The sequence below is a fragment of the Gallinula chloropus genome (assembly GCF_964237585.1).
Source record: "Gallinula chloropus genome assembly, chromosome: 12".
Classification (NCBI taxonomy): Eukaryota; Metazoa; Chordata; class Aves; order Gruiformes; family Rallidae; genus Gallinula; species Gallinula chloropus.
Genome location: NC_140097.1, coordinates 1,937,082 through 1,951,946, shown reverse-complemented (window position 1 = coordinate 1,951,946; position 14,865 = coordinate 1,937,082). Strand labels below are relative to the sequence as shown.

General features: G+C 45.2%; 1 protein-coding gene across 1 annotated transcript in view; it reads right to left on the bottom strand.

The window, feature by feature from the left end:
• Positions 1-14,865, bottom strand: part of SUMF1 (sulfatase modifying factor 1) — a gene marked incomplete at its 5' end in the record, with an annotated part of 32,968 nt that overhangs the window by 13,807 nt on the left and 4,296 nt on the right. The window contains 2 exons of the mRNA XM_084269635.1: positions 11,738-11,812; positions 14,052-14,225. Coding sequence (XP_084125761.1) covers positions 11,738-11,812; positions 14,052-14,225 — 249 coding nt within the window. The remainder of the gene's footprint in view (positions 1-11,737; positions 11,813-14,051; positions 14,226-14,865) is intronic.

The following is a 14,865-nucleotide window of genomic DNA, read 5'->3' as shown; positions in this document are numbered from 1 at the left end:
TGCACCTCTGAGGAACCAAGATGGTCATCTGATCCACATGACAATACTGCTGGCCAGGGAACAGCCCAAGGCATGGAACAGCACGAAGAAACCACCACACAAAGCCAAGAGTAAATCCCCAGCATTCTCTTCTCCTTCCCTTCTAAGTCATCTCACCTTCAGGTCTGACACAAGGCACAGCCTCCAGCACACCACCTGTGGTGGATCACCTGGTCCTCTCAGGATTTCCAGCTTCCTGACCCCTGAAAACCCCTGCCAAGGACACTCAGATGGCAGTGGTTGGGAGAGGTCACCTGGAGCATCACAGTTTTGCTCTGTTCTTTTACAGCAGCATGCCCACAGTACAGTTACACCAGCAAACCTCCTGGCTGACTTCAGGCTACCACATTCCACAGAGCCAACAAAAAGAGACAGTTGGGGCTTAAAGAGAGTTGTTGTCATCCCAATTACTTGCTCCCTAGACTCAGTGGTTTGCAATAACTAAACCAAAATCCCGACTATGCCCTTTCACTGGGGTCAAAGCATGCATCTCACAACACACTTGCCTTCCAGTTCATTAACTCAGGGAGCTGATTTTAAATTATTTGCTATCAGCTTCCAGAAGGTGGAGACAGAAGAGCCAGAGAAGTGAAGCCTCTCTTCCCCCCCATCTGTTAGTTTGCTGAGCAACATCAAGCTGGCAGAACACAGCACAACAGTGCAGCCCTGGAGTGCTTCTCTCTAACCAAGAGCCTCACATTTGGCTCTGCAATGCCCAGGGATCATTCCTGCAATACACTCGTTAAGGATTTTTTCTATTCATCTCAGTTCAAAGCTGAGGAGGTCAGTGCACTGCACATTTAACTATTCTATTCTGATTCACATTCACTGAGAAATACTTATGCTAATAATGGAGCCTTTCAGAAAATTGAGGAAAAACCACTTACTCTAACCATCAATACTGAGGGTTTTTTCCCCCAGCAGCTTGAGTGCTGGCTTCCAAAATACTCCTATTACAGAGATAATGACCATAATGTTCCATAATGAACAAAAATCAAAGTAAATAACCCTCCAGTGCTCTGGGAGTTAAACAACCTACCAGCGGGTTAGCCTCAGACCTTGGAGATCCAGACGCTATCCAGGTCTGCAGAGGGACCTCCAGCAGCTGCTGCCTCTCTGCTGCCCCTCAGCTTTCCCCATTCAAAGATGCAGAATCGCCATTTATCTCCATCAGGCTGCCAAACCAGCTTTGTGAAGTGTTCTACAGGCACAGGTAGGAACTGTGGCAAGGGTATTATCCCTTCACTCACTAAATCCTCCACAGAAGTAAACTGGTTCTCAGGAGACAGAGGCTCAGTCTGGTTAAACAGCATCTTCTCCAAGGGAGCTGTATCCTTCCTAGTGCTCAACACATAAGTACCCATGTGAGAGAGAGTTACCTAGTTATCTGTGACAAAAAAAATGTTAAAAGCCCCTCTTCTGGTTGAAACTACTCAGTAGATCCCTCTTTTGAATGTTTCTGCTGGAAAACAAAATGAAGTGCCTAGGAATCAGAAGTGCTGCTAATACACAACAACATGTTGTTTTTAAAGCCTCTGATCCACCTAGGCTGTACCAGCTCCCATGGCAGCTCTTCATTCATCTCCCATCCTCATGCACAGGTCCCTCACCCCAAATTAACTTCATGGCAATCCTGGACCAAAGCTGTGGAGCTGCTGGCTGAAGCTCAGCTGAGGGGCCCAGAGCTCCCCAAGCTCTCAGGAGGAGCACTGGAGTCCCCAAACACAGGGCAGGACTCCTCAGGGCTGGGAAGCCATCCCAGGGCAGCTCTGGATGCTCTCTTCCAAAGCCAGTGAAGACAACACGTCACTGTTAAACACACAAGAGCTGAAGATGCTCTCAGCAGCAGCCCTTCTGCCCATGTGCTCTCCATCTCATGGGACCCTCCAGACACACTACCAAAGGTCTGACACTTCTTAGAGATCCCACTTCCTGATCTCCCTAGCACAACAAGGACATAAATTGACACCACCAACCACATCATTCTCAGTATCTACTGAAGCCAATTCAGTATCTACCAAAGCCAATGACATCCTCACCACGAGCAGAGCCCCAACCCTTTCCAAACACCAGGAGAAGTATTTGGCCCCTAACTAGAAACTACAGCCCTGTTTCTGAGCATACAAACCCAAAGATGGGATCTACATTCAACTCTTGTAGTACTAAAGCTTCAGAATGACCAACCTGCTAGACAGCTACTACAGTCAATAGGTTTCCAACTAGTCTGATTTAACCAATTCCTTGTGTATTTTGAGCTGTATCCTTCATGCTCAAGATAGAACAGAAACCCAAAGTTAGAATTTTACAGCTCTTTAAGGAAAATAAGGGAGCCACAGGACCATTTGCTACAGATTCCCCATGAATCTGGAAGAGCATGAGTAAGATTTCATCCTGGTAGTTTCTAAGCACAACACATTTTTGTAAATTAAACTGCTGGGTTTTGGATAAAAAAGAATCTCAGCAGGAGACTGCAAAGACTTACACTTTAGAAGACTTGAATTTTGAAAAACATTTTTGTTATGTAAAAAGAAAAAGCAGATGCTTTCAATCAGAATGGTTTATTTTAAACTGAGAAAAATATAGTCTCTCTGCATGAGAGCACTACATGTGCACGTCTTCTCTTTCTGGCTCTGCTGAACGGAGCACTAAATGGCTGCCAGCCTCTGCAGAACACCCAGCTCCTTGGAGAAGTTACACATATAGTACTAGGACAGTGATAATGGTGATAGGCTACGTACAGCCTTCGATAATTAACTGGAAACTAATCTAAGTCAGCCAGTGCCACCAGTGAGCCTGCACCAAGATGCTCCTTCCACCAGGGAAAGTCATGTACCTGAAACTCAGCCCTTTCCAAAAAACTTCTCAGAAGTCTTTAAAGCTTTTAATTGCTCTAAATCTAATTAGTAGAAGAGCTAATTAGACAGAGATATTACAACATCACAGTTAATACAGCAAAGCCCTCCCTTGCCACTAATGAGCTTAGTTACTTTCATAATGCTGCTTCGCGTTCTGCTTCGCTCCGAAACATGTGTTCTGCAGACTGGCAACAGATTCAGTCTGTAAAAATAGCAGCATATGCTGCTGAGTAGATCGAGGAGATGCTGAAGTAGAGGACAATTATCTCCTTCATTTTGATTAACCCTTCCTGGCACAGCCTATCACTCATAGGAGAGTAGGGTAAGCGTAACTGCCCTGCGACTGTTACACAACCGCCTCCGCGGCGAAGCAAACGCATTGTAGGAGCGGGGAAGCTCAGGGCTTGTTTTGGTCTGATCCAGCTGAAAACTTGGGATTATCCAGCTCTCTGCTCCAGGATTAAACTTCAAGAACTCACTGTTCTGCTTACCTCAGGCTCGTAGCACTGAAGAAAAGAGGACAGAGCACAGCAGTGCTGGGAAGCGATGCTCACAGTTCATTCCGACCCACGGGTTTTCCACGCAAACGAAGCAATTTGCAGAACTGAAACCTATACTCCCACCACCACCTTGCATTAGAATTCAAAGTTTTCAGTATTCAATTTTCTTTTCAAAGTAGGCTGGGATACCCTAACTTTAACTGCTCCCTGAACTCGTGACTTGAAGATTTTTAGACTGCTTCACAATTATCTTGAAGAAAAGTTCCTTCCCAAAGACACACAGAAAAATGAAAGGGGGGTAACATCAGGAGAGTCGCTTTTATCAGCAGCATCACACCCTTCCTGGTACTGCAAAAGCAGTAGGGGAATACCCTCCAGAACACACCCAAAACCCTGCCAGTAACTGTGAAAGCATTTGTACTGGGCTTGCACCTAACAGGGTGGGAAAGTGCAAGGGGGGGAAACACGGGCCACAAGTCTCCCCCCTCTTCAGCACCAAATTTCAAATTCAAATCACATTTATGTATTAGAAAAGTTCCCAAAAATAAACTCAACTGTGCAGCTAATTTTGGCTCTAATCCCATTCCTGACATGCAGCAAGACACTCAATCCAGAGGAGCTGTAGATTTTACCCCAAAGTCAGACCTGAAGATGATGAGAAATACAGGCTGCTGTCCAGACACGTGGCACCAAGCATTTCATGGTGTGCTGCAGCATTACAATGATATTTTAATACAATAAGGCCTGTGAGATAAACATCTGGAAGAAGCAACAGTTAGTGCAGTGTAAGAACTTCCCCAGATTAGCAATCAACAGTCTGAAAAGAGATTTTTGAGTGAAAAGTAGTCTGGAAAGTGCTTCAAGAATCGTTTATTAAGGAGTGGGATCTTGAAGATACACAGGCTTCAGCCCCAGAAGCTGGTTATCAGGTTATCTCTTTGAATCAGAGCACATCAAGCACTGCACACCTTTAATTTGCAAAAGCAGCTTCTTGGCTGCAGAAGGAACATGTGCACAGGCTGGAAGCATGGAGGTTACAAGGGTTTTCTCTAGGAGATACACCCAGCAGTGTGGACCCCCTCACTGCTAGCACTGGTAGGATGCAAGAAAGAAATGAGTCAGTTGAGAACATAATTCTTGGAGGAAGTTTTGTTTTGCCCATGTAAGGCAGATACACATAAATCTCTGCTGATTTTTCCTCCTCTAAACCACATCCTAAACCCTGAAAGCTGATTAATGAACAACTGAGGAATGAGGCAGACAGAAAAATGAACATTTTTAGTAGGGCAGGGAGTTTTAAAAATAAAAGCTATTACTGCCCTACAGGTGAACCACAAAGAAATCACATCAGGTAGGGTCCTGGCCACAGGAACCTTCACACCTCCTGCTCCGAGCAGCCTTAGCGCATCTTCCCAACAACCCCAAAAACTTCTCCCCTCAAAGGCTCAGAGAGGCAGAGACCTCTCTCCCACCTAGCAGAGGAAGAAAAGAGCCTGGGCTGCTGGCCAGGCGCTGCCAGTAAGGGGTGACACTGCCCTGCCTGCAGGAGTGGACTCTGGGGACAGACAGGTCACTCCAGCACTGGGATCGTGATTCGGCAGTGCCAGATACCAGCACGCAGCAGCTATTCTGGGCTGCTGCGTTAGCACAGCCCAGCTCCCAGTGGGTGTGTTTTACTGGCTGTGGTCACTGCCCTGGTGAAGTCCTGCCCTGGGTCAGAGAGGGGATCAGAGGGCAGACACCAAGGTGAGCCCCGCTCCGATCCAGCTCCTCAGCCAGGTTCAGCGCTCATCACCCCATCAGAGGCAGTTTGAAACAAGCTGGAGCCACAGAATCACAGAATTACAATGATTCTGCGACTCTGAGCCACGTACTGGTCCTGCTGGATTTCAAAGCCATGCTCTAAGCACAAGGAAGAGCCCTTTGGCAGATGCCCGCTCCCCATTCACCTTCGGCAGGCGGCAGCTCTGCTCCTCCTCGGTCACCTCCACCAGCCCCAGCCCAGCCTCTCCCCTTTATCAGCGCAAGGGGAACGGAACGGCAGGAACATGACCTATTTCCATGCAGCACAGCATCCCCATAGCAACGGGCTTGTGTTTAAGTTGAAACAGCTGTAACTGAGTCAGGGAGACATCGCAATGTAAATAGTGTGGAAGCGAATGCCTCTTCAAGGCTGAAGGCAGGAGAATAGATCTCTCCCAGCCCGTTATCAAGGTTGTCATAGTAGCTGCATAAGGGAAACACAATCTGCATATGCAGCTATAATTCATATTTGTACTTGGAAATACTCTACAGAGAAGAACAAACCTTCCATAATTATGTACATAAACCAAACTGAAACGTGATTGTCAAGTTCCCCACCAAATCAGTAATTAAGGACGCTGGAACAGCGCAGGCACAGACAGTGGAGCATTTTTTCCAGGAGATAACTAATCCTTGATGTTGCCAGCTTCTGCAGTGCTCCTGCAAGTCACACGCTATTCATTACATCAATTAAAAGTCCCAGCTCCCTGAAAGCTCTAATTAGAGAAGAATCTGTTTCCATTCTTATTTTTCTAAGGTCTCTTGCCTTCCTCGTTAGCTCTGAAATGAAAGCAATGAGGGGCTTTGTTTAATAGTGAATATTGATGTTGTTTTCCTTAAGTCCCACTATTTTAAAGTGGTTTGAAACTCTGGTACTGCAAAAAGAAAAGGCAGCTTTATAGATTAAGAATAAATATACTTTAAGTCATTAGGGAAATGATTTCAGTCTTAATTGGAAACTGGCTCTCTACTTTTACACAGGGACCTTGTCCTTTGCATAAGGAAAGGTCACCAAATCTCCTTCTAACACTGTAACACCTCACTGCTATCTCCCTCCTCCAAGAAAAATAACCAACAGTATTTGATGCTAAAATCCAGTAAGATTCATAAAGTGCAAGTTTTGGAATCCATAGTAGCTTCTTCTGAGGAATGGATATTCCCAGTGAGTTCCACCTCTGGAAGTCTATTTTTCATCCAACATTTAAATCTGCACTCAAGCAAATAATTTTTTCCTATAGTCAAATGAGTATGCACTTGAATAAAATGAGGTGTGCAGAGATTTATCTGCAGCCTCAGGCATAAGCAAAGCCCCACTTTAATGTTGCTTCTGCTAATAAACACAGACTGATTACTGGTGATTCCCAGTCAGAGTCGCTTCCTGCCCATCGTCCTTCATCCCAGCTCTGGGAGCACAGCCTAAGAAAACAGAGATTAACAGATCAACACCTCCATTTTCCCAACTCAAAGGGAATATCTGAAGCATTGAAGTCTGCAAGAAACAGCCTCACCCTTCTCTTCCCTTGACTTCAGCTCCCTCTCTGAAACAGCAAAACCCAAGTGGGGTAGAGACTGAATTTATCCTTGAAGTAGCAGTAAATACAACTGTCACCTTTGGCTTACACATCCTCTGCACACTGACACTTCAACAATATAGACAAACTATACAGTAACGAACCTGCTCTCCCCCAAGCCACAGCTCAGCAAGTTACTACTGCCTGCTCCCAGAAGGTATGTTCTCCATAGTAGCTGCTGCAAAGGCTGGCACTGCCGCCCTACCTGCCAACACTGCTCATTTCATCATTAATCTGAGATACTTCTTTGAAGTGCATAACTGCTTTCTAGAAGATGATATACCCTTTGAGTTAAAGGCTAGAAGCACTGCTATAAATAGTAAATTGCACAGCTCAAGACCACTGCAGAGACTTCCATATAAACAGGGATGAAAATAGCATCTGATAGTTCTAGATTGACCAGAACGCCTTAATATTATTTGCTCAAGTCTGCCAGTGAACTAATTTCATTGTGTTCTCAGACCAAAAATTCAATACCTCCTAAAGACAAGTGGAGCACACAGATCTATCTGGATGCTTCAAGTCTCTTCATTAGAGTTTATCTGGCCTGGAAGCAAACATTAATTTTGCTATCTTCCCCAAGCCAAGAAAACAAGCATGCCCACTGCTCTCCAGTGAGCAGAGGGCTGTACTCCAGCCTGGGTAAGGGCTTATCCTCTTTACCTTTTCCAGGGTAGCTGCACAGCAAGCAGAACTCTTGCAGTTACTTGCAAGAGCTCTCCAACCCCCTCACTGGCAAGCACGTCTCAGTAGCTTCTCATTTCACAGATACAATCCCCATGCTTTTTGCTCTAGGATCCATTAAAACACCATGTAAATGGCATTTTATAATGTCATGGAATAATAGCACTAGGCATGCATTTCCCCTCCCTATTTCCTCCTGAACTCAGGGACATAACAGGAAAACAGTTTCATCATAAAGTAAGAATGGCAAAGCCTCTAAGTTTCGAGCTTTTTCCATTTCTCTAAATTCTATCAAAAGAGAAAGAAGGGAAAAAAATGAATTAAAAACAATCTGAGTGGCCAGGCTATCAGCAGTTCTAGGCTGGGTTTTATCTATAACATCTAAACCAAAGACTGAGGCCGTAACTTAATAGCTGTAATTGCTGCAGTCGGTTCTAATCTGCAAGTCTGAGAACTGATTTTAATATGTGAAGCTGTCAAAACTTGTTAAGCCCACACAAAACACTCTGTTTCAAAGGACCTTCCACCCTCACCCTGGAAAATCCTTTTTTATTTGACCAAGTCCTCCCCGATTGCACTGGTCACACCCTCCCCTGCCACAGGGCTACAGTTTTGTCCTTTGCCATGGTACCACCACAAACCCAGAGGCCAAAACTAAAACTCGAGTTCCCAGAAACCCAGAACAATTCAATTATTGGCTGCTACACCCCTTTTTACTGCTTCCCTTCCAGAGGAGGGTTAGGGCCAACCCACGTTCCTGCCGCAGTGGCTATCTAGCAGACCACCTCACCTCCAGGAAACGCACACCCAAAGCTCCAACAATTATTCTACGTGCTAAGCTGGTTTGGTCCTGCATTCATTTTCACCAGCCCCACCTCTGTGCTGCTTTAGCTGTCTGCTTCCTTTGAGGGCCTGGGGTAAGTTTGTCAGCTTCTCCAGTTCTTAAGCCCAAAGTGGCCAAATAGAGCAAAACCCCCAGGTACTCCAGACAGACACACCTCATTCTTTATAGCAGCTGTTACACACCATTTAGTTCAGCATCTTCACTTCCACCATCCCCCAACAAAATGCTTCTTCTAAAATACACATTCCTGTTGCTCTTCCCCTACATTCACATGCCCATGTAGCACCCTCAGGCTTCAACCAGAGAAAAACCTTATCAGAACACACCTGAACCACTGCAGCAAAGTAAAAACCCTTTTTCAATCTGGTAGAGTGATTTTTCAGTACCAGAAACACACCAATGTCTGCATAGCATCTCTGCTTTGCATGGCAAGAGTTACGACTCAAGGTGGTACACTGAGAGAAAAGCCTTCATCTTGTCTACTGCTGATCATTACAGTCTGCTGAGCAACTGACTTCCTGCACCTTACACTCTGTCCAAGCACACCTCACTGGTTACACTGCAGTAGCCACCTTTAATGATGTGCTATTTATTGTTTTTTAATTAATACAACAGTATTTTATTCCATTCACCTTTCTTCCCCTATTTCTTCTAGTTTACATACCACACTGGCACAAAACCCAAAGACCCCCAGAACAACTAGAGTCTGCACAGGACTCCAGAGTTGTAACCTCTCATGGAAATGCATGCCAGAACAACAGAAAGACACAGCTTTGAAAGGCTAAAGCAAAACCAGATGAAATTCAAAGCTGTATCTTCAGACAGCAGAGTTCTCTTGCCAGCTCTACCACGGAGCTGCCTCCTGACACCTTCTCCTCGCTGCAAGTTGGATTTCACGGTACGTGGCTGGTGAGGGGGCAGGCAGACAGGAGGAGGAAGAAAAGCAGCTTCTAGTTTTGTTTTCACCTCCACACAATATTACTGTGGCTTAGAACACAAGTTCATCCACAGCATCAGCCTGAAGTTCCCAAGTGCCAAACCACGAGGCAGACAAGTCACGATTCTGCAGATCACTTTACCAAAGGAACGAGTGCAGTCTTCCCCTGTGTCTGTTTTGACAATGCTCTGCATGCCAGCAGCTTGCCAAAAGGACCTGAACACTGAAAACATGGTGAAAGGACAGCCTCCTAAAGTTCTCTTTTAACAAATCCCGACAGCCTTCCTAATGAAGCAGACACAAAGAGCAGCTTGGGCCCCGTTCCAGCGCTCTGGGATAATACTCACTGTGTTAGCACTACAGCCAACACTTGAAAATTTGGCTGACACACCCAGGAAAGTGGCTCCCAACACTGTATGTGCTTAAACAAACGGCCAGGCTGGAGCTCACACCAGCATTCTAGGGGTTGGTTTGTTTGCTCCAAAACAGAGGGCCTGATTTGGGGATTTCTGCATCCCAGAACTAGGAGAGAAGCTCCCTAACACCAACTGCTGTGAAGGTGGGATGAGCCCTACCTTCAACATCAGTTATGCTAGCATTTGGGAAGTCCCACTTCACAGAATCACAAGGTTAGAAAAGACCTTTAAGATCATCAAGTCCAACCGTTCCTGTCCTGTGCTAAACCACATCCCTGAGCACCTCATCTCCCCTCTGTTAAACACACCCAGGGAAGGTGACTCAACCACCTTGTCTTCTTACACCTTACAGCAGGCAAATGTTAGTCCTGAATGAAAAGCTAAACACACCATTCTTGTAATCTTCCTTTCCTTGCAGTAGGAAACAACCCCCCAGGTATTCTGCCTGTCCTTCACAGCACACAGTTGTGTAGGGCTTTGAAAACTTCAACCTATCAGTCTGCCCCCTGAAGATACAAATGAAACTCTACAGGCTTCCCCCCACAACCAAAAGCATCATTTACATGGAGCAATTCATATTCACTACTCTAAGTTACTACACCGTGCACATGGAGGAAAAATTGGCTTTACATGGTAAACTATTTGGGAGAATTAAACAAGTAAATCCTAAAGCCCCAGGTGCTCTTGGTTGTTTGTCATACTCAATTAATAATAACCCTCTACACTCCTGAAGCTGTGCCTCAGATCAAACAGTGTGCAGAAGTGACACTTGGCTAGCAGCTAGAAGAAATCATTTGCTCTCAGACTGTCCCACCTCCCTTTGCTTATTGAGCATCAGGAAGTGCAGAAGGTGGCACGAAGCAGTTGTGCTCCTCTACAGGTGCATTTTCACCAAACACTTGCTTATGTCTAACAGAACTATTGCCAAAGGCTGAGTTTCTGTTCTGCTACTACCTTATCCCTGCAGAACACTTCCTTTCCAAGGCCTTTCTAAAGTCATGGGACAAGAGATCTAGAAACATCATGTGTGCACCACAGCCAAGGGCAATTCTGTTGGGAAGGGACCTCAGGAGGTCATCTTGTCCAAACTTCTGCCCAAAGCAGATAAATTCCTCCAGAAGATAACAAGGTATAATCTACTTATTACAAGGAGCCATAAAGGTTAAGTGACCTGTCCAGGTTAAGGAGGAGATAAATGAAGCCTAAGAAAGGCTCAGAAAACATTCACAACACAAAAAGGGGGAGGCATGGAAGGTTTGCTACCAAACTTTTGGGGTTTTTTTAAGCCATTATTAACTTCCACTCAACAGGAAATCACAAGTGGCTCGTTTGATCAGCACCACACCTACCAGGATCACTGTGCTGCCCTAGCAAGGTGAAAGGAACCAACAAAACCACAAGGCATCTTCTGCAGAGATGGAGGAAGCGCAGTAAACAAGCCATGCACAGCAAAACAGGGAGGCTCACAGAAATGGCACTTCTTGAGAATATTTGCCTCTAGTAAACCTAGAAAAAGCACTAATGTAAGCATTGCTATCCTGTCAGATACACAGACTATCCTCTTTCCTGAAATCAGCAGGATCTGGGATTTACCCACTTTGTTTGGGCAGAAGACTGCATTGGCAGAGCTTGCCAGCCACGTGTACATATGCTTTGGGAGCCAGAAGTGCTCCTCTCTGCATCTCACAGTAGAGCCACTGCTGACACCTGAACTGCCAAGGCATCACCGTGCCACATCTAACACAAATGAACAGCCCTGCACCTGCACCACCTGGTACAGTCCAGAACTGCTCTTGTTTAGGGGCAAAAAAGGCAAGAATACTGTATTTTGTTTGAACAGGATCAGATTTTGTTTTGCTTGGGTTTTGTTTTTTTAAACAAAAAACCCACAAAAACCAATCAAAAACCCAACAGAGACTGTGAACCCTCCACACTTGAAGGAGCCTATTATTCTAGTCCAAACATCCCCTCTTTAAGCCCATTTTTGTACACAGCTCTGGGAACACCACGCAATGCAGGCATTACTGCCCTAGCTGGTAACACACATACCCCAGTCACCGTTAGGTTTTACTCTGTGGAGTTACTCACTGCCTGGTGGATGCCAGCCTTCACTTCTTCACTCAGCATTCCCTCAAACACGAAGGAATCACCAAATTTCTCTGCCTATAAGGAAAAAAAAAATTCAACCATATTACCAAGTGAATGTTGTTCTTGAAACACCACTCACATGTACAGCTTTATCTTCCCAAGGATAAGGGGATTCTAGTAGAGCTCTGGAGTTCTGTTTCTTTTAAGGAAGCGATTCTGGAACAGAAGAGAAAGCATTTTATCTCTGGATGTTGTTCTTCAACAGCTACTGGACAGATGGCAGCTCGCAGAGCTCTGCAAATGTTTTTACTTCTGTTAATTAAAAATGCAGTTCCGATTGTCCCAACTGCTTTGAAATGCTGCAGTCAATAATCCAACATTCAAGGGCTTATTTCATTTCTCTTCCTTTTCCTTTGGGAATCACAATAGAAGATTTAAGCCTTGCCACTTACTGCTCCTGCATCATTGCTAGCATCATGTTTTAAAGTGCTGCTACAATAACAGGAGAGTTAAAAGTAATTCAGTTGCTACATCCAGCATTCTATAAAGCCAAAAGAAACAAAAAATACACATCACTGCAATGAATCACAGTCCATGACACCAAAATGTGGTTTTCCCTTTGTAAACTAGATTAATTAATATACATGTGAAGTCAAAATATGTTATCAGAATTCAGTACATCTGCCCTTCTCAATTTCTTCATTTGATTACAGGCATTCCAAGGCTGAGAGTGATCACCATGAGCTGCTTCTGCTCACACAGAACTTGTTGGGAAGCACAGTTGGAAAGAGGGATCCCATTCACCCTTTAAATTGTAAGAACTTTTAGTATGTAACCAGAATCTTTATGCAGTCAGTGTCAGAAAGGAAAAAAAGTACACACTTGCCCCATCTGAAAGACCCACACACATTTACTGCCTAAAGGACCCCAGACTGGAGTCTGACAGCCTCCATCAAGGGCTTTTTCTTTAAGTTTGTTAAAAAATAAAGTATTTTCAGTTCAACAAAATAGCTGTACATCTGGAGCTGCTTTTCTTCAGCTTTCTATGTCCCTTCAGGCTTGAACTGCCACTGGAGTTCAGTCTAGTCCTTACTAAAGAGCAGCACAAAGTAGGTTGGTTGTGTTTACCCGCAGTAAGTAACGTGCACGTTATTTAAACACACAAACCCCGGCTCAGATGCATCCCAAAAAAAGCCCTGCAGAATCAGTGCTGTTTACTCTAACTCTGAGTTTATTTTTCCAAACCCAGCATAAAAGGGGGCCCTGTGTGAGGGAGGGGAAGGCAGAAGGGGCAAGCGGAGCACCCGACTACATCAGCTGAGGCACCAAGCGCTGTCTCAGGCTGGCTCCACCTGATGCAGTGCTGCCAATACCACCACACGTGAGCTCCTCCCAGGAGCTGTCTGCAACAAGTAAGCTCTGTTCCAACTCACATTTGTTAAGGAACCTTTTTTTTCCCCCCCATAATTATTGCACTAAGAACTTCCAAACAGAAATAGCGCCGCAGATAAAAGAAGCCCTTCATCCTACCAGAAGGATCCTGTCTTCCAAATGAGAACCAGTTTATCAAGTGAATTCTGCAAAGTGCCTCCTTTGAGACCTGATCATTACCAGGGCTTTTATTTGCCTAAAAGGCCTGTCAGGGTTTTATATAAGCTGCGTAGGAACAGTCAACTGTCAGGAAAGATCAGAGCCTCAGGCAGAGGTACCTTCTTTCTTGGAAGAGCCTTAATGTATTCTCAGTCCATTGTTCTCAGCAACATGCACAAAACTATTATTATCCTTCCTATTGTATCTTCTTCAGACAGCAGGACTTTGTATCGCTCAGCTCATCAGCAAACAGCTGCCTGGACTAGCCTGCAGAGCCCTGAGCTACCACAGTGATTTAAATCTCTTCTCCCCCTTCCCTTCAGATCAGGAAAATCTAACAGCATAGCTGCATGTAGACAAAGGTGTCCTAGGACCCAAAGGTCAAAAGAACCCCAAACATCAGCAACAGAGCCCCTGCAGAGACATGTTCAGCCACCTGTCAGCCTCACCAGGCTCCCTCAGCCATGCTGCAGGGAAGACCCTGCTGCAGATACAGAGACTTACTCAATGTAACATTACTAACAGCAAGATTAGCATACACCTAAATGCCCTTTCAGACCCCTGGGCAGCAAGGCAAGACAAGTTTTCCCTCTGTTTCTGATGCATGTCATGTATTCCAGTAGGCAAAACCCAAGAACCTTCAAAAAAGAAAAGCTTAAATTTTTAACAGGGATTCTGCAGCGTAAAGAGAGGTGACAGGAGACTCTAAACCCTTCCAGCTTACCTCAGTGACGTACCCAGTAGAATTGACAAACCCCTCAAAGTCCTCATTGCTGACCTCATACTGGTCCATGTAGAAACCCTTCAGGTGCACTCTCCTAGCAGGTCCTTCTCCGTCCTGATGGATCTCAGGCTCATCAGTGCCCATTGTGAACACTCCTGCTGGAATAGCCACCATCTGCAGAGAAAACATTGTCCAAAGATGGTGAAATAGAAAGACTGAAAAGTCTCTTCCTGGCCTTACTCCTCCACCACCTCATCTCTGGAGGTGCTTTTGCTTTGAGCAGCATTTCACTGTTTGGACAAAAGCCCAAGTGGAACTTAAACTGAGAAGGAAAACCCCACTTGCAGCTCTTTCTACATGAAGTCTGAGTGATCCAGAACTTGTACTGAGGGTGATGCTTGTGCTCTCATGAGGAGAAACATGTTTCCCTCCTGTACAGCCTAGAAAAAATCTGCAGTCCATCCTCAGCTGATGAATTTTGACACTTCACTCTGTTCCTGGGAAGGCTTGATGCATCAGTGAGGAATCTGGAGATTAAAAAACTGTCAAGTGCTCTGTTTAAAGTGCCTGCCATGGAATGAAGAACCACACTGGACTGCACGTGGTCCTTTGTTTAAGGACAGGCACGTGCAGCAGCTCATTACCAGCCATGCTGCTCACTGGCAGGTGGGCACAGGACCTGCAGCACTGCCAACAGCAGATGACAAACTTCCAAGCCATATTCCAGTCCTCTGGAAGACTGGCCTTGGGAAGAGCCTCAAGCCTTGGAAGAAAAGGATGAAGGATAGAATGGTTTCAACTGTTTCAAGGAGAA